This window comes from Triturus cristatus, chromosome 4_1 (genome assembly GCF_964204655.1).
Source record: "Triturus cristatus chromosome 4_1, aTriCri1.1, whole genome shotgun sequence".
NCBI classification, from domain to species: Eukaryota; Metazoa; Chordata; class Amphibia; order Caudata; family Salamandridae; genus Triturus; species Triturus cristatus.
Genome location: NC_140585.1, coordinates 1,145,649,550 through 1,145,672,857, shown reverse-complemented (window position 1 = coordinate 1,145,672,857; position 23,308 = coordinate 1,145,649,550). Strand labels below are relative to the sequence as shown.

Here is a 23,308-nt window from a genome sequence, read left to right as displayed (position 1 = left end):
CAATAAATCCCATAGTGTGAGAAGGAGTGAACTCTCGTACTTGAGGGAAGCAGTCTGGCCAAGTACAGAGAAAATGTTAATTTTACATTTTAGGACAATATGCCCAGTTGTACAGGCATAACTACATACAACCTGAGCACAAGTAAGATGGATAAAGCTACTTTTATGATGACTCAGTTACTCTTAGGCCAGAATCTCTTTCCCCTTATCACCTTATGGGCTGCACTTGTGTCTGGTGAAGGGGCAGGACATTGCTTCTACAACAGCTAATATCATGCTTTAGAAACAGTGCCAGTACGGCATACATTGCACAATACCATGACTGCACATAGACATGTCCAACCAAGTCCTTGAGTGGATCTTTTTATTGTGTACGCTTAAACCTTTGGTGCTTTAGCATGTGCAACTTGGCTCTCACTCTTGACAGCCAGAGAGGCCAGAATAAGAAAAATAGGCCACAGAGTTTAAGTGGAAGGGGGCTATAAAGACAAAGTCTGCACAAGAGAGATGTGAACTATGGAGAAAAAGAAGGTATATGAAAGAGTAAGCAACAAATACATTGAAAAGTGAGCTATAGGGATGGGGAGTTTCAGAGGGATGGAAGAACAGGATGACAGCACTAGATTAAGACCTGAAACAGACTGTTGAAGATATCAAAGAATAATGATGGAATATAAATATAAAAGAGTGAGAAAACATCCAAAGCACACTGGAGAAGTGTTGCAGAGCATCGAAGACAGACCACATAGGCATGACCGTGGCACTGTAGCTGGCTAGGCGCGCAGCGATGAGGATGAGCGAGCATTCCTGTTCTTTGGCACAAACCCCAAAAGTCCAATTCCAAAAACAACAAAAATGTTGGGCTCCCAGAAGTGACAGCGTGCTAGAGCATCTAGTGAAGGTCTTAACATTGTTTTCAGATTGGGGTGTGAAGCAGGCCTGCTGCAGATGCATCAAAGGTTCATGGCCTCCAGTCCCACCTCTGATATAAACAGCTGGTTCCAGACCAACATCTTGAGCGGAGGCTTGTAAGGGTGGGCAAAGTTATTTTCCAATGTCTGATGGCTGCCTCTCGAGCCCAAATTGTCAGGTAAAGGTCTGCTATGTTGTCATTTACACATTCCAGCAAAAACAGATCTAAGACAAAGTGTCAAACAAGTCTAGAACCCAAACAGAAACAGAAGAATGAGGAGGCCTTCTTCAGCGCAGTCGGCCTCTCCCACATATACTGCTACTAAATCAGAAGTGACGCTAAAGCAGAGTCTAATAGTTCTGAGGCACTACAGAGATTCTGCTCTTTGCCAAGTACCAACACTGCTGAGCTGACCTTCTCCGCACCATGCAGCATTTCTCCCTGTTTGGGCGTAGCTTTCGCTTGCCTGCTCTTTTGGTCATAACTCATCTCTAGCTGCACTGTCCAGTGGGGACTGAATGACATCGGAGTTTTTAGCCTCGCTGCGCAGCTCCTGCTGCTCCTGAGTCTTCTGTGACTTGGCTCGGTCCCAGTCCGTTTTGAGTGTCTCGTTGTTCCACACCACCGAGGTCTCAGTATCACTGATGTAACCTTCGTCGCCGGTGTAGTGCGTAGGGTACACCAGCAATGGCTCAACTGAAAAGGCCTTCAGATCCCGAACTTCAAAATGCTCCATGTACTTGGTCCTAAAGAAAATGGAAACCAGGGATAGAGAGGTGTGAGTGGTTGTTTTCCTTCTCAGCAACACGGTTTCATCCACCCCCTGATCTCCATTCATTCTTTATATCCTTCACAAATCTCTCTAAATATCTTCATATAGAGGCACTGCAAATATTCCCTGCTTCATGTGTTTAACGCACACTAACCAACCTCTTCCATCTAATTTACTCTTGAAATGATCAACCCAATCTCTTTGCCCCTTCCCTCAATTACTTTTTCCCCCACCATTTTGCAGTTCTTCCCTACCATCTACTACCCACGAGTTCTATTCAATGAAGACAGACCGTCCATGCATCACCACACATCCCAGTTAACCCTGCTTATGGGCAGTAGGTACCTTGGGGGGGGGGGGGTGGGGGGGAATGGTTGACTGCTAGTTATGGCAGATTTCCTAATAATTGTTTAGATGGTGCGTTACGCTGCCACTTCAAGCTAGCTCCAGTACCCAGTTGTCATCAGAGCGACTAACTTAAACACCTCAAAGGTTCTCCTCTCACCATTGCTTCTTACTCCACCAGCCCATCACTCGCGTTCCTATGATGCCTCCCACTCCATGACACTTCCCCATACCCCTAGCCTACAATGTAACCCAGATTGTCGCCACCTACTCGCACCGATCTCTCCATGCACCACCTCCTCACTGCCCTGACGCTGCGCGCTCTACCAGGCTGTCCTTGTCAATCCTATTTTAATGTCCTCTTACACTTAAGATATGCCATTTCCTCCTCTGTGCTTCTCTACACCCTTCTATCTACCCGTTTCAGTAGTAAAGTCAAGATGTTGGACTCATACACTGGGTGTTTGTTGAACATTATCGGGAGGAATTCATCGACTGGAAGCATCTTGGTTAGAGGATCGGCAGCCAGTAGCTTCCTTGCACCCTGCAGTGAGATGGCATATGCCAGCGTCCAGTAGGAGTAATCCGCCTCCACTAGGTTCCGGACATTCGGAACAGACTTCTCAGAGTGTTCCACCTGCATTCTCTTGCGCCCAATGTAGCTAAGGAAGAAAAAGGGAGAGGTAAAAATCATCTTGGGAAAGAGTGAGGCAGAGCATTCATCGGCAGGGCGGTGGGGTTCCCAAAATCCTTCACTGACCTCCTCCCCATCAGCTTATTTTACATGTGCAGCCCTCACACTATTGCCCACCAAATCTCAGGCTGCTGCACTTACATCAGGTCCCAATCCAGCGCTTCCTCAGCCACTTCATACATGAGATTCATCAGGCGCCGCTTGAAGAAGATCTCAAAGCGCAGGTCGTCCTCAAACACAACCGATCTCTCCAGGCCTCTTTCAACGATCTGTTGCAAGGAAATAAACACATTATTACCTTGGAGAAAGCGAGCCGAAATACAACAGTCACCTTAACATCTCAAACAAGCCTCTATTCTTGATTACCTCTCTCACACACACTGTCACTTACCAGATCACCACCCTACCGAGCTCTTAAGACAGGCTCAGTCATCCACACGGTCCTTCCTAATATTTGTCCGGACCAAACAAACTCTCCACCCTAGGTCTGTCTGCAATGGATGGGCAATGAGACCTTGACCAGTTACTTCAGGCGGGCTTGATCATGTGCAAAAATGACACATACTTTAAAGGGGTTTGTAGTGAAAAAATGTGTTACAACCATGCTGGTGAAACTTTACCCAATATAGTGGGTCCCAGAATATGGCCTGCTAGGCGGTGAATAGGATTTTTCAGGTCATGTGCTCATTGCATGAACTTCAAGTCTAGCATACTCAAAAGAACACATCAAGTAGAGAATTGCAATCACAGCAGCGGCGAGACGCGGAAGAAATAGGTCACTCCCGAGACTCACTATTATGACAGAAAACTTGCCTCTAGGTGGGGCACCAGGATAAGACATGGATAGTAACAGCGTGGGAGGTGGGATTTGGTATGTGAAGGCTTAAAGGTAGGGTAGGCTGTGTGCTTAGGAGAGAGGCATGAGGAGAGGTATTGGCTAGGTTACAAGTTACACTTGAGGGAAGGAGGATTAAGACTGAGCAAATCACAAGTGCTTTCTCTGTGCAGTGCCAAATGTCACCAGAAGTAGGGCATAACAGGCTACTTGGCACCACTTAGCTCGCCTTGGTGAAGTGAAAAGGTTACAGAGAGGACTACAGTGGCGGCTGGTGACATTTGAAAGTGGTGAGGTGTAAAATTATTGCCGTAGTGCATTATGGCGAGCGAGCGAGCCTGAACAACTTAAGGGGGGTTTGGGGGATTCTCCCCCTCGAGAGAGAACATTTTGAAATAAATAGTGGACAAATGGTGCATTTTCAAGCAAACTTGAGGAAGCAGGAAGGTTAATAAAGCAATATGATTGAAATATTTATCATTTAAGAAATTGACAATTTTTATGAGTTATAGAGGACTATCTTTGCATATTTTACCAGCAGTGTTATAAAAAATGCGCGCAAGACATGAATCAGACAGAATAGAGGATGCGAGAACAGCCCAGAACCGGGATTTTGACTTTTGCTGCGCTCCACTCACCCCTTGCTCAATGAGGGAGACACCATTTGTCAAAGAAAGTCACATTTGCACCCTTCCCACTGGTTACCTGGAAGGCTTCGGATACATAGCAGTCTGGTCAAGAGCCTCAGGTAATTAATACTCCAAGGCCAGCCCATGGTACCCACTACCGAAAGACCACTCACAGCTGCCAGTAGTGCAAGACATACATGAGCTATACCAGCAGACTTACTCCTGCAAACCCTATCTATGACCAGTATTGTAAACCCATCACAGTCAATATTAAAAAATACAGACAGGTCCATTTTAATATTATTAATACTCCAGCAGACAACATTTGGTCTATGAGAGGGGGTGGGGGGTATCACAAATTCAAAACACCAGACTGACCCTATTCAATAATCTACATTATTCTACCGACATATTCATTATATCTCACATGTGCGTACCATCAAGTGATGTTTCATGTCATTTCACTGCCACATGAATGCGATACCTAGACTGGGCAGCCTTACTTTCACAGATGCAGCATCTTGTGTGGTGTATCCTCTGTACTGTCAGATCATGTCCACCCCTGGTCAAGTACCTGCCTGCTCTTTACTGTAAGAGTATGTCTACCAGTCCAGTACCTACCTCCTGGAAAGCAAAGCACCTCTGGAATCTTAAGAGCGACACAAACTGCTGCTTGTACATATCAGGAGGATTGCCAACTTAGATAAATGACCCCCTTTTTGGTGCTGAACAAGCAATTCGATCATCAAGCAAGGTATTATTTACTTGAGACTAAGCTTTGTGGAAGAATAAATACGCAGACATGGATTGCAAACAGGGCTGAATACCAGGACACGTGCGTTTATCGGTCTATGAATTTCCACATTCCATTAAGAACACTGGGCCGAACATAGCTCAGCGAGAAGTGACTCAAAACTTGGCCTCCGAGTGTCAGGGCGGCAATCTATCATACACTAACTACCATTAATGAGGGCATGAATATTGACCTGAGGGTGCACAATGAAGGATTAATGCCTTCTGTTCCTAGCAGGTGTGTTTCCACCTATAAATCAAAACTCGGATGAGTGATACGGAATACTTCTGTCGTATGAGCCCCAGCACTCACGCAACTGAGCAGCGAAAGAAGACGGTACGTGGCTAGCTGCAGATTACAGCAGTTTCAGTTGTAGGGGTGCAGGCATAATGAAGAGGTCTGTGCGGAGACATGAATGACAGCTTTCAAAACGGCGGGGCCACATACAATTCACACACCTGTATTTATTATACAGGGACATATCAATAGATGGTTCACATAGTAATTCACAAAGCCTTAAATCAATCAAATCAGACCTCTGAGAACCGTGCATTTGAAAATGTTTTCTTGAATTCTATTTATGTATAGCATAACAGTGAGATATTCGCTGTGGTTGCAGATTGGTTGGCTAGTGTGAAGCATAGTTCATTCGGAAACAGTGTGCTATCTTGATAGTTCAGTGGGACTTGGTAGCCAGAATATCGGACCTCTGAATGGGTGAGATACAGGCAGTTTAAAGCAGCAGTTTCAATATGTTGAGGTAAGAGTTGGTTGCTGAGTAGAAGCGTCCAGCTGTTATTGTAGCTGAGTGAATAATGATTTCCACTCATGAGGTGCGCAATTGTCACTAAAATAACTAAATATACAAGTTGGCAGGTATGTAGTTACATTACACAGGGATACATTCAAAGTGTGTATGAGGCAGGAGAGGGTAAGTGATTTGCCCAGAATCACAGGATGTGGAACAGATGCTGAAACTTGAACATGGTTTCCAAGCTCTAAAGTCGGAAGCTCAGCGCCTTACACCACAATTACATCGCAAACAGAAGGAGGGAACAAAACCCCCTCACACTCAGTAACTTCCCAGGCTCAATACCTACCTCCCCGAAAACTCACCTGCAGCAGATCACATGGCGCGCTCACTCTACACAGCAGGGGTGAAAATAACTCGCCTGAGTCTGGCATCCAGTGTTTATGTGGCTGCTTCCCCTTCCCCCCCCCTACCATTACCCGTAACGTCAGAAGTACCTTATCCAGTGGGGGTGTCAGCCGGGGGCAGCCCCAGAACACCCTCCATTCACCCCCACCAACCAGATGGTCATAAATTGGAAAACGGAGATATGGGGCGGAGAGGGGGCTGAGCTTACAAAAAACCTTCCCTTTATGAAAAAACACAATTCAGGAACAAACGTTAAGATGTAATTATAGATGCAATGTATACATTAAGGCAGATCTTTTAACATGCCGCCCCAGACTCTCTCACGTGCACTTATTGACAGGAGTGAGCCCTGTTCATCATTTCTAAAAGAGAAAGCAGGGATATGTTCGGCTGCTTCTCGGGGGATGGGGGACAGAAACAAGAAAAGCTAAAAAACGGACACAAAGAACGCTTTACATTGGCGGCAATACTTGCGGGGGGCTGTACGTTGGCAGCAATACTCGCGGGCGGGGGGGGGGGGGGTCTGGGTTTGAAATTAAAAGTAAAATAAAAAATCAAAACTTCTTACCTGACCGGGTACGCACCGCGCTGCCGCCTCTGCTCCTGGGCCGGGGTCCCTCCCGCATTCTCAACAGGAACAGACATGATGCAGCGCCCTCCCTCCTGTAAGCCAATCACAATGCTGCAATGGCAGCATTGTGATTGGTGAGGAGTCCCGGGCAGCGCCCAACCGGGCACCAGTATGGACGCCATTTTATCTATGTAGGCTGCCTACATAGAGAAAATGTAGCATGCGCAAGACTGCTTTGGTTGGCCCCAGGGCCGACCAAGCAGTCAAGGCACTCAGTGGTTCAAGCCACTCCTCCCTGACCCACCCACCTGCCCGCCCCCAACCAGGCAGCTACCCCTGCCGTCTGCTTTCTCGCAGCGCGAGAAAGCAGAAAATAAAATGGTATTTTAAATACCATTTTATTTTCGGCTTCTCGCACTGCAAGTAAGCAGTGCGGCGGCGCTCCGACGCCCAAATGGAGCGGCCGCCACTGGGGACTATGTGGGGCGGGTCCATTTTAGCGCATCCTAAAAAATGCCAGTAGAAAGTGCGCTAGTCTGCATGTCTGTGGCACTTCTTTGGATGCACTAGAATGGCACTGCCCCACATAGTCTTCTCTGGATATACAGATCGACCACAAGCTGTGTACATTATTGGATTTGAATAAAGGTCCCGGCTTTGACCCTGGGAGAGGATGATTGAGTCACAAAGTAGCATCACTTACTTATGATGACAGAAAGGGCTAAACACTAGTGCAAGAAATGTTCACTTGGAAGAAATGAGGTACACGTGTCTGGAATAGAGACTGCGCTCTGTCAGGAGGACTAGAATGAGGACCCGTGCCAGCCACTCACCTCTTTCCAAATGTTGTAGTGGCTGAGGAAGCAGCCGAGCTCGCCCTTTGTGAGTGGACGCCCGTGGTATGGGTCCTGGTATCCTGGCAGCATCTTGATACCCATGGCATCTACCTGGCTTGTGTTCAGAGCCCTGAAAGACAGCGTGTATGCGTCACCACTTTCAATAGCCAGTCTCCGAGTACAAGTTTTATGCGTTTCCCATCCAAACAGATGCATCAGGCTCAAATACTTTGGCATGACTCAAATATTCTATTACCCATGGAAACTAAAGAATCCGCCAAGTCGGCTCTCTGCCTAGCCTGCGTCTGGGGGAGTAGAACAGAACCGTGTTGCATTAAAACAGCTGCTTTGGAAAATGGCCAAAGAAAGCATGTGAAGGAAAACGAAAGACAAGATTTGAGAAGGACATTTATAGAAAAAAAAGCAAGGGACTAAGTGTAATTGGTCATGTGTCAGTGTTGTGGGTCCTGGTCAACACCACATGTCAGGTCACCCATTTCTTTCTTTTTCTTTTTTTTTTTAATTCCCGGCATTTGTGGTGCATTCTGGGAGGGGGTGAGAGAAAGACCAGAAGTTGGTCAAGCAGGAGGGAAAAACTGAAGAGGGAAAGGACAGAAAAGGGTTCAAGAGATTGCCTTTTACCATTTAACTTCAACGAGCTGATGCTCCTAGGTGCAGAATCCATGCTAGAGCAGCCACAGAAAAATGAGACTGGAGAGGAAGTGAAGACAAAGCAAGAGTTGGGGAGGAAAGAGCTGTGACTAAGCTGAGAGACAGTTAAGTGAAGATGAGGCACTGGCAAGCATTTCTCGTAAACCGAGGCTGCTGTGTCTTTAGTAGTGGTGCCCGTCTGTTAAATGGAACTATGGGGGGAAAACAATAACAGTCAATGCCTTCAGAGCATGCCTATTTTTATGCATACAGTACAGAACTGCATTGACCAGAATGCCTCGGTTCTATATGTTGGCTCTCTCCTGGATGTTTAGCTGATGGCAGTTAGGGATCCGCAGATGTGCAGTGTAGTAAGCTGCTCATGCGCCACATCAGTGCGTTATTGTTAGATGGAGCTTAGCTGAAACCAGAGATCTGCCTCCTTGCAGAGACCGGCCTATCAACCAGAGTTCCTTCAACCTCTTTCTTTGCAGATGGCAAAGTGAGGTACCCACCCCATACCCACAGTTTACCTGATACTTTCCTTTCCAGAGTTGCCAATGTATGTTTCTGTCCCCATTTGCTTTAGGAGCTAGGCTATTTACCCTGGTTTACGGTGCCAGCCGAGCACTGCATCCTCCGATTTCCAAACCAGAGTCTAGTAGGCAGCAGTATATTCCTGGAAGTTTCTCGGGCGGACCACCCTCATTCCCCCATTAATGATATTCTGCCTTTCTACATGGCAGTGCCCCTCACTCTACACTCCTGTCAGCTAGTTTTCATCGTCCTGAACTCTTAAGTTCCCTTTCACCCATCCCTCTACCTAAATCCTGGCTCCACTTTCTAGAAAACACATATATCTCTTTGTAAAGACCATCTCACAATAGGCGATCCTTACTAGCGCCTTTTTTATTCGGAGTGGGCTGCTCATTCCTCTAGAGTCCCATCCAGTGGACTCAATAGGATCCATCAAGCGAGGATGGGCGCCATGACTGATACACGCGGAATCATTCCCCTATGCCACACTGAGTGGAGGGCAGGAAACAATGTGCTTCTCAGTTTGTAAGGAGGCTTGAGTCGCATTAATTACAGTACATTTGGTTAATGCTCACTGATTTGGTAATCTTGAATACGATTCACCAGTGGTTTTGTTGGCTGTGTATCTGGGTAGCTGGGTGCAAAACACAGAGCGGTAGAATGGCTCCTTGCTCCACCGGCAGGCAGCAAGGAAGGCAGGCAGCAAGGAAGGCAGGCAGCAAGGCAGGCAGGCAGCAAGGCAGGCATGCAGCGGTTGGCCTCACTCTAGCAGCACCAACTCACAGTCCTAGAGGTAGAAAGCACCCAGCCATGCACTGAAAGACAAGGCACCCCCTCTAGCCACATTCTCCAAGAGGTGAGGCGCCCCCACAGAGAAATGACGAGGAGTCGGAGACCTCTCTGGTCAACACCAATGAGAATAAGTGCTGATTTTGCAAGTTGAGGGCTGTTTACCATGTCACAAGAGAGCTTGAGAAAAAAGGCGGCGAGAAAATTGTCAATCAACAATTAGCCTCTTGAAATGAGTGCTCACCGTGAAAGATTAAGGCTTGTGGATAAACCATGTCATCTTGTGCAACGGGGGAAATCAGTACTTGCGTTTAATTATGGGTTTTGTGCAAGAAGGACCGACATGGAGAATGCAAGCATACGCTTTCTGAAGAGGTGCAGACAAACTCTCTGTAGGGAAAATGGTTTCATCTTCTTCATAAGGTAAACTCCCTGTGAATCATACGTGTCTTCTGAGGCACGTTCGGCACATCTAGTCGGTGCTTCTGGAATACAGGAAGCTAGCAGTGGAGACTAGGCATGGGTCAGGCAACAGGAAAATCTACCCGGATAACAGAGCTGGATGGACAAGGTGCATTATATCCTGGAGCGGCGACTTCTTTTGACGCAAACTCTGCAGAAAGATACTTTTTATCCTGCTGCACTGTGAAACCATACACTACTCTCTAGGGAAATGAACGGATTTCTGATTGGGGGGCGTTCTTTTTTTAAATAAATATTCGACTAGTCTTGTGGATTTCAACCCTACTGGTATCAGTGGCCTACAGGACTAGAAAGCAACTCGCTATTGAATGAATTTGATCTAGGGTACAGTTGCGCATTGGCAGGGGAGTAGCCAGTAATAACAAATACACCCCCCCACACGAACCCACATCCAGAATAGCTGCATGAGAGAGCAAGCCTGTTTTTCAGTATAAAATACATCCTTTAATCTCTTATATTTACTCTTTCTTCTACTAGCTCTACCTCTCTTAATCATCATCTTTTCCTCTCTTCTCCCTTTTCCCTTCCCCTTTGTTTCCTCTCATTGCACTCCTCCTCCTCCTTCTCCTTTTACCTTTTCCTCCCTCTGCCTTTTTTCCTACTCAACCCACCCTCTTCGTTCTTCTGTCTTTGTCCATTTGCCTTACCCTCACTCACCTCCACCCTGCTCTTTGTCGCCCTCCTAGTCTCTCATCCATTTCCCAATTCCATTTGTGTCTCTCTCTCGTCCCCCCCAGTGCCTCTGCCCGTTTGTCCCTTAAATCTCTCCCCCCTCCTTTTGCCCGTCTTTCCCTCTCGCCTCTCGTCCCTTCTGAACAATTGTTATAACAAGAATAAACTTGTCTTGCCCAGCATGTCCCTAGTTTAAACCAAAGCAATCATTAATTTAAAAAACCACTACCCCTCACTCGTGCCATTCGTGTGCCCAATGTGAGGTAAAAATGTATTTAAGAATTATCAATAATACAGACTGAAAAACTGCACGTTTGGTGTTCTCCTTCGTAAGAACCAAGATTAGAGTAATAAAAATCACATTACATGGCAGAGCTTTCTGCAGTGAGCTATATGAATCTCTTCTATACAAAAAGAAGTGATTGACACAGCTTTGCCATCTTAAAAGTCTGGTCGGGAAAGCAGTTTTACTCTTAACCCTTAGAAAGCACAGAAATCTTTTGAGCATACGGGAAATGTAGGTGTGAGCAGACAGGCTTTCCTTCTCACACCGATAAAACACCCCAGCAGCCACGCGCTATTGTAGGAGCTGAGAGATAAAGGTGTTTACAGCGCTGCTCTCCTTTTACTTACAGCTTCCATCAAAATACAATGACAGTCACCGGTGCAGGCTGGGATCTAGCGGGTTGGACTGCATCTGACGGTCTCTCTTGGGAGATTGAGCATCACTTGGACGCCCTCTGGGGGTTGGAGTCCTCAACAGGCAGGCCACCCTAAGGAGGAACTGACCGGAGGACTACAAACCCCCCACCCCCCTAAATCTCATCACTGTAACAAGCTCGACCTAAATGTCCCACTGACAAGTTCCACTCTGTTCGGTGCCCTGTGCTTTGGGGAGCCCCGCTCAAGCTGCTACAGTGGGGAGATGGCGACACCACTGCTCATTGGGACGAAGGCCTTGGTCATTCAGACGTCTTCTGCTTTTGCTTTATTTTACGTTTAATGGTTTATTAAAAGATTTAGGTATGAATTCCGCATATATTAACATCTCACTAGGGAAACGTCGGGTTGACAATATCTTACACACAGAATATGGTTCCGGAGTGTAATACGCATATGGCTCTGCGTGGAACGCCTTGCGGCTCGCTGAAGGCAAGGCTAGCCATGCCCCATGAGTCCTAGGTTTTAACTCATCAGTAGCATGGGACGGTGATCGATAGGCTTCAGAGGACAGGGGGCTGTTGAGCAAGGTAAAAAACAAGGGGCGAGAATCCAGTACAGTGTTGGTTTTTTATTCTAATGAACAGGGAAAAATATATATATAGGTGGACAGAGTTGTCTGGCAGCCCTGCTCACAGTTAAGTAACAATGAAGATTAGTGAGAAGGCGTGGCAGGTATTCAGCTTTATTTCACGCTTACCGCAAAAATAAAGAGAAACTTAAAAATAAAAGGCACAAATTGAAAAACAAACAGCAAATAAGTGATTGTGCTATGCACATGATCACTGAAGGTGCTGGATCACCACAAACTCAAGAAATAGGGGATCAATTCCAGCAAGACAAGACGCCGTTAGGGATGAAACATTACTATGATATTATATATACACAAGGTAAACTGTGGTGTTGAGGTATGGAATAGTTTTATGAGAAAAGTGGTAGGGTAAAGGATCAACGTTCGGTTTAGGCTATGGTTAGACCCAAGACGAATGAAAAAATAGGGTTGAATAGGATAAGAGTTAGGAAGGAAGTAGCTGTTATTACGCTGCAGCGGTGTTAATGTAGCGAATAGTTAAATTATACACATCCAGATCTATTTTTATTGGTCTATGTACTGTCATTCGAGGTACTAGAATACAACAAATTGTTCCAGCCATCTGAATTTTCACACCTTGGTCACAACATTGAACAACCTGCCCAGCGTTCTCTAGCGCGGTTAGCGGGGAAGCAGAGGATAGCCGTTTCGGGGTCGGAGGACAGTTCATGGATCTTCACTGCCTACAGTTCGGTCAAAGGAGGTTGGCCAATATCTGCACAATGGTTTGGGGAGCAGGCCGGGCACTAGCGGCTCTAAACCACTGGAGTGGCAAAAAAAGGGACAGCACAGCGACGTTAGTCAGCCACCCTCTTGGTGTGATGTGGAAATCCCTGAAATTTGTCAGCATCAATCTCCATTTCAGTTAGAATAGTCACAATTTGAGCACGGACGAAGGGGCACAGCAGCCTGCACTTACTTCCCGTTTACGGCATTGATGATCTTGCAGTCGATCTGCTGCTCGTAGAGAGCCTTCAGCATCTTCTCCCGACGATCAGTGCGGTGCTTCAGATTAATCATGAACACCTGAGGAATGCAAGATTGTAACACTTAACCACAGCTTTTTTTGTGACCCAGCCTGCATGGCTACGTGGCATAGCAACACCTCTTGTACTTGCTTGAAAACTACTTAATACATTAGTTCTGCTAGAGATTCATGTACACAAGACTTAGCCAGGGGTGGCTCCACCATTTGAGTGGAGGAGTGTCGCCTTCCAGAAAAGTCCCAGAGACGAAATATAAAATGGTAATGAAGTTAATTCACAACCATTTTATTTTTCGTCAACTAGCCCTGAACCGAATGTTAGGACTGGGCGGGGCCTGCTGAGTGGCAGCAGTGGTGTGTTGCCTGTGCACCAATTTAAAAGTGCGCATGTCTCTTTGGCCGGCAGTCTTGCGACGGCGAGCCTGACATGTTCACTTTTAACCTTTCAACCCAAAGAGGTCTTAAGACAGCTGGGTTGAGAGCCTGCAGAAGCCTCCAGTGGTCTCTCGAGTGCCGAGAGTGCTGCTCCCCCAATCCTGGTGCTCCTCTCATGCTCGTGAACAGCATGAGAGCAGCACCAGGATTGGATAGGGGAGTTGGCTGGGGTCCTGGACATGACATGACCAGAAGAGGAGGACCGGAGTGAGGAGGACGTGTCGGCTGCAAGCAGGTAAGTGACTTTTATTTATTTTATTAAAGTGTTAAATTAACCACCCACCCACCACCCATTTGCCTGCCCTTCCACTCGCCATAGTTGCCAGACGCCACTGGACTTAGTAGTTGTTAAAAAAAAAACAACGTCTGCACCACAGGCCCTGACATAATAAAAACTAACCTGCAGAATCCGCTCAACAGAAAGTCACCACCCCAGAGAGCACCTTTGCCAGAGAACCCCCAACAAACCGCAGAATCATCACTACCAGCAAATCAACCATAACAAATACTGCCCACTGATCTTAAACCCCCAGATCAAAGCCTGTACTATCAAACATTTTATGCAATGGCACCCATCATATTTTGAAGAAATTAATGTGAGACTGGAAGTTAAGGGTGTTGAGAGAATCGGCTATCCCAGAATCAACCACAAATGACACTTCGGACTCATTCACACAACTAAGAACAAGCCACATTCTTCCCACCAGTTGGGCACAGGAACCATTAATGTCCTCAGCATCTGCTCCATCTGTTAATCAACATCAGCAGGTCCCGGAGCAACCACCTGAGAACGGCCTCAAACATTAGGTAGCTTTCAGACATTCGTAGAGTGCTTAACATAACAAGATAATAGGCCGACGGAACTCCACAATCATGACTAGTGCTGGCATTCAGAGACAAAACCTCAGGCACCAAACACACACATACATGATGGACGAACAAAGTGCACAAACCAATCCAAACAGCAGAGAAAGTTCAACTTTGGGCCCTTCGGATTAGCACTACGTGGAGATGCGCAATCCTGAACCACGTGAGCAGAGATGACACCGCCATTGGTTTTTTCTGCTCTCAACCTAAATGAGTGACAGCGTGAAGAGCTGAAACAGGTCTTACCTCATCTAACCCCATCTTGTCCGGGACTTTGGGTGGGATGTAGACATAGCGCGAAGGTTCCACAGGAGGATTCCGGACTGTGGCAGGAGAACAAGAAGGGTAAATATGGGTATTTATGAAGCGCAGCCCTCCTTAAAAAGTGCGCAAAGGCAGTGCTATTTGTCGATGTAAGGAACAGGAAAGCAAGAGGCAAAACATCAATGACTATCAATGTAAATACACACAGATCTCGTAATAGGCAGAAAAAAGCAGCTGTCCAGAGCATGCGGGTGCAGGGAGGGATGCGCACAATGAAAAACATCGAAGTGTACAAGTTGTGATTTTGTGCAAGAGAGATCTCTAACCGGAGAGCAAACCTGATACAAAATAAGCCGTAGCCAAAAGGCAGAATTTTATTTAACGTTGGTTTTCGTTAGGGAAGTGTAAAGATTTTATGTTACCTTCCCCCCCCAAAAAGACAAACGTTACCAAGGTTGGCAAGTTTTTTGCTTTGCCACATTCACATAAAAATAAAAACTGTTACAATGAATGTTGCCTACATCCTTATTTAACACAAGTGGGTCTCAGAAACAATGTTTATTTCCTGTGCAATGCCACGCTGCACATAAAAGCACTATAAGAGGAAAACCTTAAGAGAAAATGTCTGCAAACATCTTCCAGCTCGGCTGAGTTCGATATGAGTAAAAAGTTTCAAACAGTAAAAGTATCTTGCAAAATGAAGAATATTTTTGCACGAGCATAGGAGAATGTACCATGGTAAGCGTTGCTGACTTCCCGAAGGGCAATAGTGTGAACGTTTGGAAAAATCTGCTGGCAGGTGGGGAGGGGGCAAAACTTTCAAAGCCTCTTGCTTTCATGTACATTGTGGAGCAAGGAAGTGCCAGGAGCCCAGCCCCTGAAGGAAATCTGATGGATTTTAGAGAACTGCTGAAATTAGGCAGACACCTGAATTTAAGGGGGACAACGGACAAACTTAAAATAAACGTAGCCATGGGGTGCTATTCTGCCAAGACAGTGAAACATCCACTACCCTAGCAGGACTCGTTTTATACCTAGTGAAAGGCTGCAAGAGATCCTTCCTGTTCAGGTTCATTTCTGAAGGATTATGAGTAGAGCAACTGGGTGCAATACATGCTATCAACTGCAAGACTGGCATCGGAGTCAGGCTGGACCCAGAAGAGAGAGATGGTCCTGGAGATGCACACTGGGTCTTGGAAGAGTGGCCTCGGCTGGCTGATGGTTGTCAGGTCAGAGAACACCAACAGGAAGAAGACAGAGAAAGAGGCTGGGGGGAGAGAGGAATGAGACCACACCAGAAGAGAGGACTAACTAACAAGGTGAATGGAAGGCAGGCTCCAGCGCGGCCACAAGAAGGCTGCCAGGAGATTTACTCTGGAGCACTAATCATTACAAGATTATTCACCTTCCAATAATCTTGGGTCCCATTTTTTTTAGGTTATTAAAATCCAATCATATACAACTTATTTCAGGAATATATTTTTTATCTCGGATTTTTTGTCATTTGTTAATTTTAAAAAAAAATGTATTTAAGGAGGGGATTTCCTACCACCCATTTTATTATTTTTGACCTACTGTGCTTTTTCTCGTCAAGTGCACACCCCTAACCTTCCTTTATATTAGCAAATGTATTCTCTATTTTTAAGTCAACCCTTCTCTTACGCGATCACTTTCCCATTTAGAACTCTAATCATTATCTTTTTTTAACCCACCTTGTTCTTTGCTGGGATGTTTTCATCAATTATTTATTGCTATTACGATTTAATTACACGGCGATTTAAAACCCAGAAATAATTAGATAGACCATATCTCGACAGGCTTCACTTTCTTAGAGAAGTTATCACGGGAGCAGTTAGAGAAGAAAAGGGGAATCCTCCAACTGTACCACTGGCTCTCGCGGCTGCCATAACTCTCACGTGGACAGGCAGTGCCACGCCAGCGCGTCTTCATACTGCGCCTTTAAGGGCCTGCAAACTGCCCCGGCTCCTTTAAGGGCCTCATTTGCATTGGTCAGGTGGGACACGCAGTTAAAAGTCGCCTTGTACGAAGAGGCGCTTCCCGAGGCTGGCACTACAAAGAGACAGTGTTCACCTTCCCGGGGCCGGGGATTGAATGAACAGTAAACGAACCCCCGCGGGCCCGGCAGGGCCGCGTCCAGGCCAGGCCAGGCCTACGCAGTCCACCGGGGGACACACCCAAGCGCTAAAGTTGCTAACTCCCCTGACACGCAATAGAGACCATAGAGGGCGAGGCTGGTCAGTATTTCCGAGAGGGAGGGAGAGGCTGCACATTTATACTCGCTCAAAGCCGTTCCACAGAGGCAGCTGATCTGTTAAAATGCAGAGACTCTTCGAGGGAGAGAGAGGGAGAGAGAGTGAGGGAGAGAGAGAGAGGGAGAGTGAGAGAGAGAGGGAGAGTGAGAGAGAAAGAGAGCGAGCGTGAGAGAGAAAGAGAGCGAGCGTGAGAGAGAAAGAGAGCGAGCGTGAGAGAGAAAGAGAGCGAGCGTGTGAGACAAAGAGAGAGAGAGAGGAGAGAGTGAGTGAGAAAGAGAGGCGAGAGAGTGAGAAAGAGAGGAGAGAGAGTGAGAAAGAGAGGAGAGAGAATGAGACAAAAAGGAGAGAGAGAGAGAGAGAGAAAGAGTGCGAGCGTGTGAGACAAAGAGAGGAGAGAGAGTGAGTGAGAAAGAGGAGAGAGAGAGAGAGAGAGAAAGAGAGGAGAGAGAGTGAGACAAAAAGGAGAGAGAGAGAGAGAGAGAGAGAGAGAGAGAGAGAGAGAGAGAGAAAGAGAGAGAGAGAGAAAGAGAGAAAGAGAGAGAGACTCACCCTTCCATCAATAGTGACAAAACGTGAGTAGCTATCAGTAGTAAAAAAGGTACGGTGGCATCAGGGCCCAGAGTTGTGAGGGACCCACTGCACCCAATTTTAGCTGCCGGGCCGGTCGGACTTGGTCAGAAAATAGTCCGGGCACCAAAATTAAATTGCCGCTCCCCCAAATACCGAATGAGATAACTAAAACAATGGCCTCATTATCAAATAGGAGTAGTTTTGAACTGGTAGAGACGCTGTGCAGAGTATGGGAGACCGCATTTATTGTGCTTGCTGCAGGCAATGTTTGTGGCAATGTGAGGCCCACAAACTGACAAAAAACCGACCCACCAACTGACCTGTTCGGCCAGCCCACCTGGGACTGCCCGACTGCCCTATAGGCCAGTCCGACCCTTCAGTCGAGGGTCAGGTGCTGTCCTTGTTTGTATTAGGGACAAAACCACTAAGAGGGATGTCCATGGAGTGACCCTCACAGTGAATACCATGTGGCACAGAAGAAATACCAATCATTTTTAAGACAAACAAAGAAAACAGCCACGAAAAATAGACGCCTCAACTACAGGCTGGTATTCATACAGTTGCGCATTAAAAAACACACCGCGACATGGTGCCTATATGGGCCGGAAAGCGCCTTGGCGTTTCAAGTGCTACTCAAATAGTGAAATACACCAACTCTCCGCCCCTCGGCCCACTATATAAGCACATCAAGGAAAGGTGATGGACTCCAACATTAGCTTACGCTGAAGCGTATGCCAAGGGAGAGCGGAAAACAAGCCACCTGCAAAGAGAGTTGCAATATAAGTCAGTGAAAAGCATTACAAGAGCATCTAGTGGATGAAAGAAGTGGTGAGAGGTCATGCGCGAGGAATATGAAATGTAAAGGAGTAATGAATGTCCGAGGCAGGAGTCGGCAGAGCGCCCCGCCCACAGCCGTCACTCACCCGAGATCTCCAGCAGCACGTGCATGAAGCTGTCCACCTCGTCCCGGAGGCTGCTGTGCGCGCGCAGCGGCACGGGCAGGAAGCCGTACACCTCTTTGTTGCACACGAACATCTGCACTTCTATATGTTCCCAGGCGAGAAAAGGAAGACAAAAGAAACACAGCTGTGAGAGAGGGACGCAGCAGATCTTTTCTTAGGGGACCCGGGACAGTGACCGGATATGGGTTTCAATTAACCTCCAGCTGTGTGTGCACAGGTCACTTTGAGGAGTGCGAGTGAAGAGAATGTGGTCAAGAGGCACGAAGGGGGGAGGGGGAGGGGGGGACGCACTTCTTATTCCACCAGCACAATATAGGGCGTTGCACGAGTACTCAAACCATCCTAGGGTACAAGTTCCCTTCTGCACTGAACTCCCTGTTCTCATCGTAACTGGGCCCCTATAACTAAGCCACTTCAGTGCCAGCGCCTACTCCAGCACGAGTCTGCTCTGCCCCCTCATTTGGGTTCCCAGTGAGTCCAAACGGCGGACGAACAACACCCTCAATAATGCTCTTTCAACACGGTCTACTATCTAGTCATGAGCAGCAAGGGAAATGTAGTGGTGCAGCGGGTGGCTGTGGGGGTATTACCAAAAAAAAAGGAAAATTCACTTACCACTTCTCCTCTGTCCTCTACTGTAGTCTCCAGGATGCCCACAAGCACACAGGCTCCCAGACTCACCAAGCCAATCACAATGCTGCTGTCACCAGCATGCCAGCAGCAGCATGATTGGTCTGGGCACCCTGGTTCAGCATTCAAGCCAGGAGTGGAAGCCTGTGCATGTTCTCCACCCGGCCTGCAATACAGCCGGGTGCAGAACAAGCTAAGTGCGCATGACGGTTTGGCCGGTCCAAGACGGACGGCACAACTGTCATGCGCACTTAGGGTGAAGCAACCATTCTTCCTCCCTGTGAGGACATCCAAACCCCGCCCTAACCTGGCTAGGGCTTCATGCGAAAAGTAGAAGGTATTAATGTAACGTTATTAACGTTGCGTTATTTTATTTTTCCTTTGAACTCTGCCCTAGTGGAGTAGCGCCGCTGCCTCTGGAGTGCACAAAGCCCCTTCTCCAGCCCCAAGCTTCCACCCAAGTCCCCTAGCTTTTAAGTTTGAATCAGTTTTTTTGTGTGCATAAAGCGCTTTACCTCCTCCGTTCCGGTTCGGACTTAAGCACCAGTCTGCCCACCAGCTTTCGTTTCTACACTAGCTCCCTAGACTTAACTCCTAACTCTGCAATGTTCTTTCCACATTATCTGCCCCCCAGTATGCCCCCCCCACCCTTCCACCCTGGGTAACCACTGCCCCATCCCATTACTCGCTCCCTCACCTGCCTGCTTGCAGGAAAAGGCAAATACTATGATATCGTCGAAGGACCAAGTGTAGTCGGGATGAGGAGGGTAAAAGGCGAGGTCTCTGGAGGCTTCCTTCCGCAGGTCAATCAGGAACGTGGAATGGACCATGGGAACGGCGAAGCAGCCCTGCCGGTCCTGCTTTCGGATGGGTATGTAGGCTGGTGTGCGCTTATAATAACCCTAGAAAGAGAGAGACCCATTGGTACCCAAAGCAACAAATCTCAACACGGTGTTCCACACACAGGCAGGGGCGGCTGGTGACATTTTAAAGTGGTGAGGCGTAAAATGATTGGTATACTTCACCGTTGCGAGCGAGCGTAGCGAGCGAGCCCGAACCCCTATAAGGAGGGTTCGGGGGGGTTCTCCCCCCGAGAAAATTTTGAAAAAAGAGAAGAGAAATGGTGCATTTTCAAGCAAATTTGAGAAAGCAGGAAGGTTAATAAAGCAATTGTGAAAGTGCAGTTATAACATTAATAAAGAGATGTCATAACATAGTTAGCTGCTTATTCAGTATAACCACAGAGCTTCATAACAGACTGCGAGATACAATGCATTTCTGAGTACCTCACTCACAGATGTTTTTTATTTAACAAACTAAACTGGTTGCAAAGTAGCAGCATTCAAAATTGTTTACTTTTTGTAAATGAAATCAGCACGTCTCTCTTTAAGAGCAGCAAACTTTTCAATAACTTTAGTGTTAAAGTCCGGGATTTTCTGAACTAGCTTGCTCTCTACAGAGAGCATTGCCAAAGCATTGAGTCTTTCCTCAAGCATGGTGTTTCTCAGGAATGTCTTAATCCGCTTTAAGGCTGAAAAACATCGTTCTGCCTCGACTGTTGTCATAGGAGTGGTTATGACAATTTTAAGTAAAGCCACTGTCTCTCCAAGTGACTTTTCCATAGATTTGTTACCACAATTGCCTTAGAGATCAGGGTTGTCATGTTCTGAGGTTACGCACACATTTGCTACCCTGTAGGTTAGAGGTGCATATGGTGCACTGTTAGCTACCAGGATTATAGGTCACCATATCCTGAGGGGTGCTCAGAATCAGTCTTGCACCAGTACAACGTTTATGTTGTCCAACCAATGCACAGTATTACTTGAGGAACTTCCCCAAACGTTAGATGTAAACTGTATTCAATTGCGTGTTCAGGACAAGCAACAGTCACACAGACACATACATGCGCACACAAACGCCCCCCTCCCCCTTCAAGCTTTCTCTCAAACAGCACAAGTGAACCTATATCCTACACAAACCCGTTACATCGTGGGTAGTAGCGATGCAGCCTGGCCACTGAGGAGCCCCCAGACTTATTCTAGGCCCCCAGCTACTCGTAGCTTGTATTCAAGGGCTTTATGCGACTTTAACATTTCCTCAGCAAGTGTTCACAGACACTAATCCTGCCCTCATAGTTTCTCCACCTACCCTGTGATGTCCCAAAGTATAACTCAGCCATCCATAGCTAGCTAGCCTCAAACCCTCCTGCCCGACCCTCCCCCAGTTCAGAGACAAGATGAGGCATGCTTCAGACGGTGTTCAGGCACCAGCAGTCTCCATCATGAGAACCCCTCAGGATGCTCTCAGGTCCTCTACTGCCCTCAGACACCATGGACTGACCCTCTGACCCCTCCTGACAGAGCCCAGGCCCACCCTGACGGCAGGGCTCACCCACGGATTTCTAACTGATAGGGCTGTGACAGAATGCGGTTTGGCTGAGGAAGTGGACGTGTATGCATGAGCTGCAGGAGCAAATTCACAAGGAGAAATGGGGGCTCTATGAGAGGATTATTGGGAGAAATATAGTGGGAAATGGAGCATTTTAGGGCACGTTGTTCTGATACCTGCTTAAAACTTAATAGCGTCATGCACCTTTTTTAGTTTAGGCGATGGCAGCCCCTGAAAAGACATCAGCTCCCACAAGTGTCAAGAAAAGACAAAAATGTACTCCGCTGGCTCAGTAGAACTCATGAAAACGAGATGAAATGTAAAATCAACTCCAGAGGGTAATTGGAGGGGTCTCTACGAACGATAACTAGGACAAATCAGTGGCATATTAGAGCACGCTATAAAAGTAACATTGAACTGGATAAGCTTTATAGACAGTGAGGGTGCCAGGTCTCTTTATCAAAGAATGCTTCGGAACCGGCTGGCAAATGCGCCATTGACAGCACATCGGGTAAAACTGGATACAATTGAAAAGCACCTTTGCGCAAGCAACCTGGGTGTATTTTAAGGCGGAGGATTAAGATAACATTTTACAGGAATTGGGGTTTTCAGGATGCAATGACCCACAACCTCATTTTAGCTGCCGCCTCCTATTTGGTAGAGTTGGTTTGAACCTTTATGCCACGGATGGTTACGGGGCATATATTTATATCAAGCAAGACACAGACAGGCAAATTCAATTTCAAATTCTGGAACTCTTAATCTGACCTGACCTCGCGCTGAGCCGGGAGCCCTCGATCAGTGTTGCAGTGAGACGACATGAGAGTTCGTTCGGAGGAGTCGACTCGACGAGGTGCATCCACCCCTCTGTGGTTTCTTCCCCTCAGTAAAAACCCCCTTCCATGTGGGGTCCTGAATTCTCTGCCCGGGCAGCGGGCCGTGTTCACACCTCCTGGCTCCTCTCGGTGGACCGTGGTGGCCAGCAATGCCTGGCGACTTGGCGAGGACCCCGTGCCAGTCTCCCGCCTGAAGCGGGGAGCTCGAGGCAGCAGGAGAACGCACGGACAGGCTTGGCATCTACTTCCGGTGCGGCGCTTCGAGGCTGGACACGCTCGCAATTAAGCGCCATGCCAGCAAACATACGTACTCACTCACCCCTGTGGTAGTTAAGCGGGGTTGGCGGCTAAGATATTATTACTCTATCATACGACTAATAGTTCTAAAAAAACACGCTAGTGATATTAATTATTAATAATAATGCCAACAATATTACTGATTAATGATGAAAATGATAACGAACTGCCCTATGTGGGGAGCTTTGAGAAGTCGACATGCGATTTGTAGAGAGCGTTCATTTTCCTCACGCACTGCTCTGTAGTAGTTTAATGACTCTTACTGCACTCTGGAAAAGCTTCGAAGCACTGACGGTAACTTTTACATTGAGGCGTCTGTGGAGGTCGGGGGCAGGGGAGGGGATGGGTCATATTTTTTGGAACATTATGCCATGCTGGAACCTGAGCATGTTATCAAGGCATCAAGGTGCCTTAACAGCTCAAGTAACGAATCAGTCACTGCGATTGTCGGATCTAGCCAACAACTGTGATAACTAAATACATATATACAGACGCATGTAAAAGATGAATAGACAGACACCCAAGTACATGAATGAAAGAGTAGCTGCATACACGAAATTAAGAATGTATGAATATGATCGACAGACACGATCCAACATTCGGTATAAATACATAAATAAGCTAATGAATGAAGTCTCAGTCACTCACACGACACGACGACGGGTCCGGACCGGGACACACTGTATGCTGCTGCAGATTGTACACCGCCGCCACGAGGTGTGTCGTGTATGCAGTCACGCGATCACACGACGGACTGCAGAGAGTGCGCTGCGCACCTCATGGCCAATCACTGTCACTGTGTTCAGACAT

At 47.1% G+C, this 23,308-nt stretch overlaps 1 protein-coding gene across 1 annotated transcript in view; it reads right to left on the bottom strand.

Moving 5' to 3' along the window:
- Window positions 1-323: 323 nt before the first annotated feature.
- The window catches only part of COLGALT1 (collagen beta(1-O)galactosyltransferase 1), an 88,879-nt gene continuing 65,894 nt past the window's right edge, over window positions 324-23,308 (bottom strand). The window contains exons 5-12 of the mRNA XM_085654276.1: window positions 19,675-19,879; window positions 18,309-18,428; window positions 14,525-14,601; window positions 12,911-13,017; window positions 7,545-7,677; window positions 2,866-2,993; window positions 2,486-2,692; window positions 324-1,659 (exon numbers count right to left, since the gene is read on the bottom strand). Coding sequence (XP_085510402.1) covers window positions 1,392-1,659; window positions 2,486-2,692; window positions 2,866-2,993; window positions 7,545-7,677; window positions 12,911-13,017; window positions 14,525-14,601; window positions 18,309-18,428; window positions 19,675-19,879 — 1,245 coding nt within the window. The 3' untranslated portion in view covers window positions 324-1,391. The remainder of the gene's footprint in view (window positions 1,660-2,485; window positions 2,693-2,865; window positions 2,994-7,544; window positions 7,678-12,910; window positions 13,018-14,524; window positions 14,602-18,308; window positions 18,429-19,674; window positions 19,880-23,308) is intronic.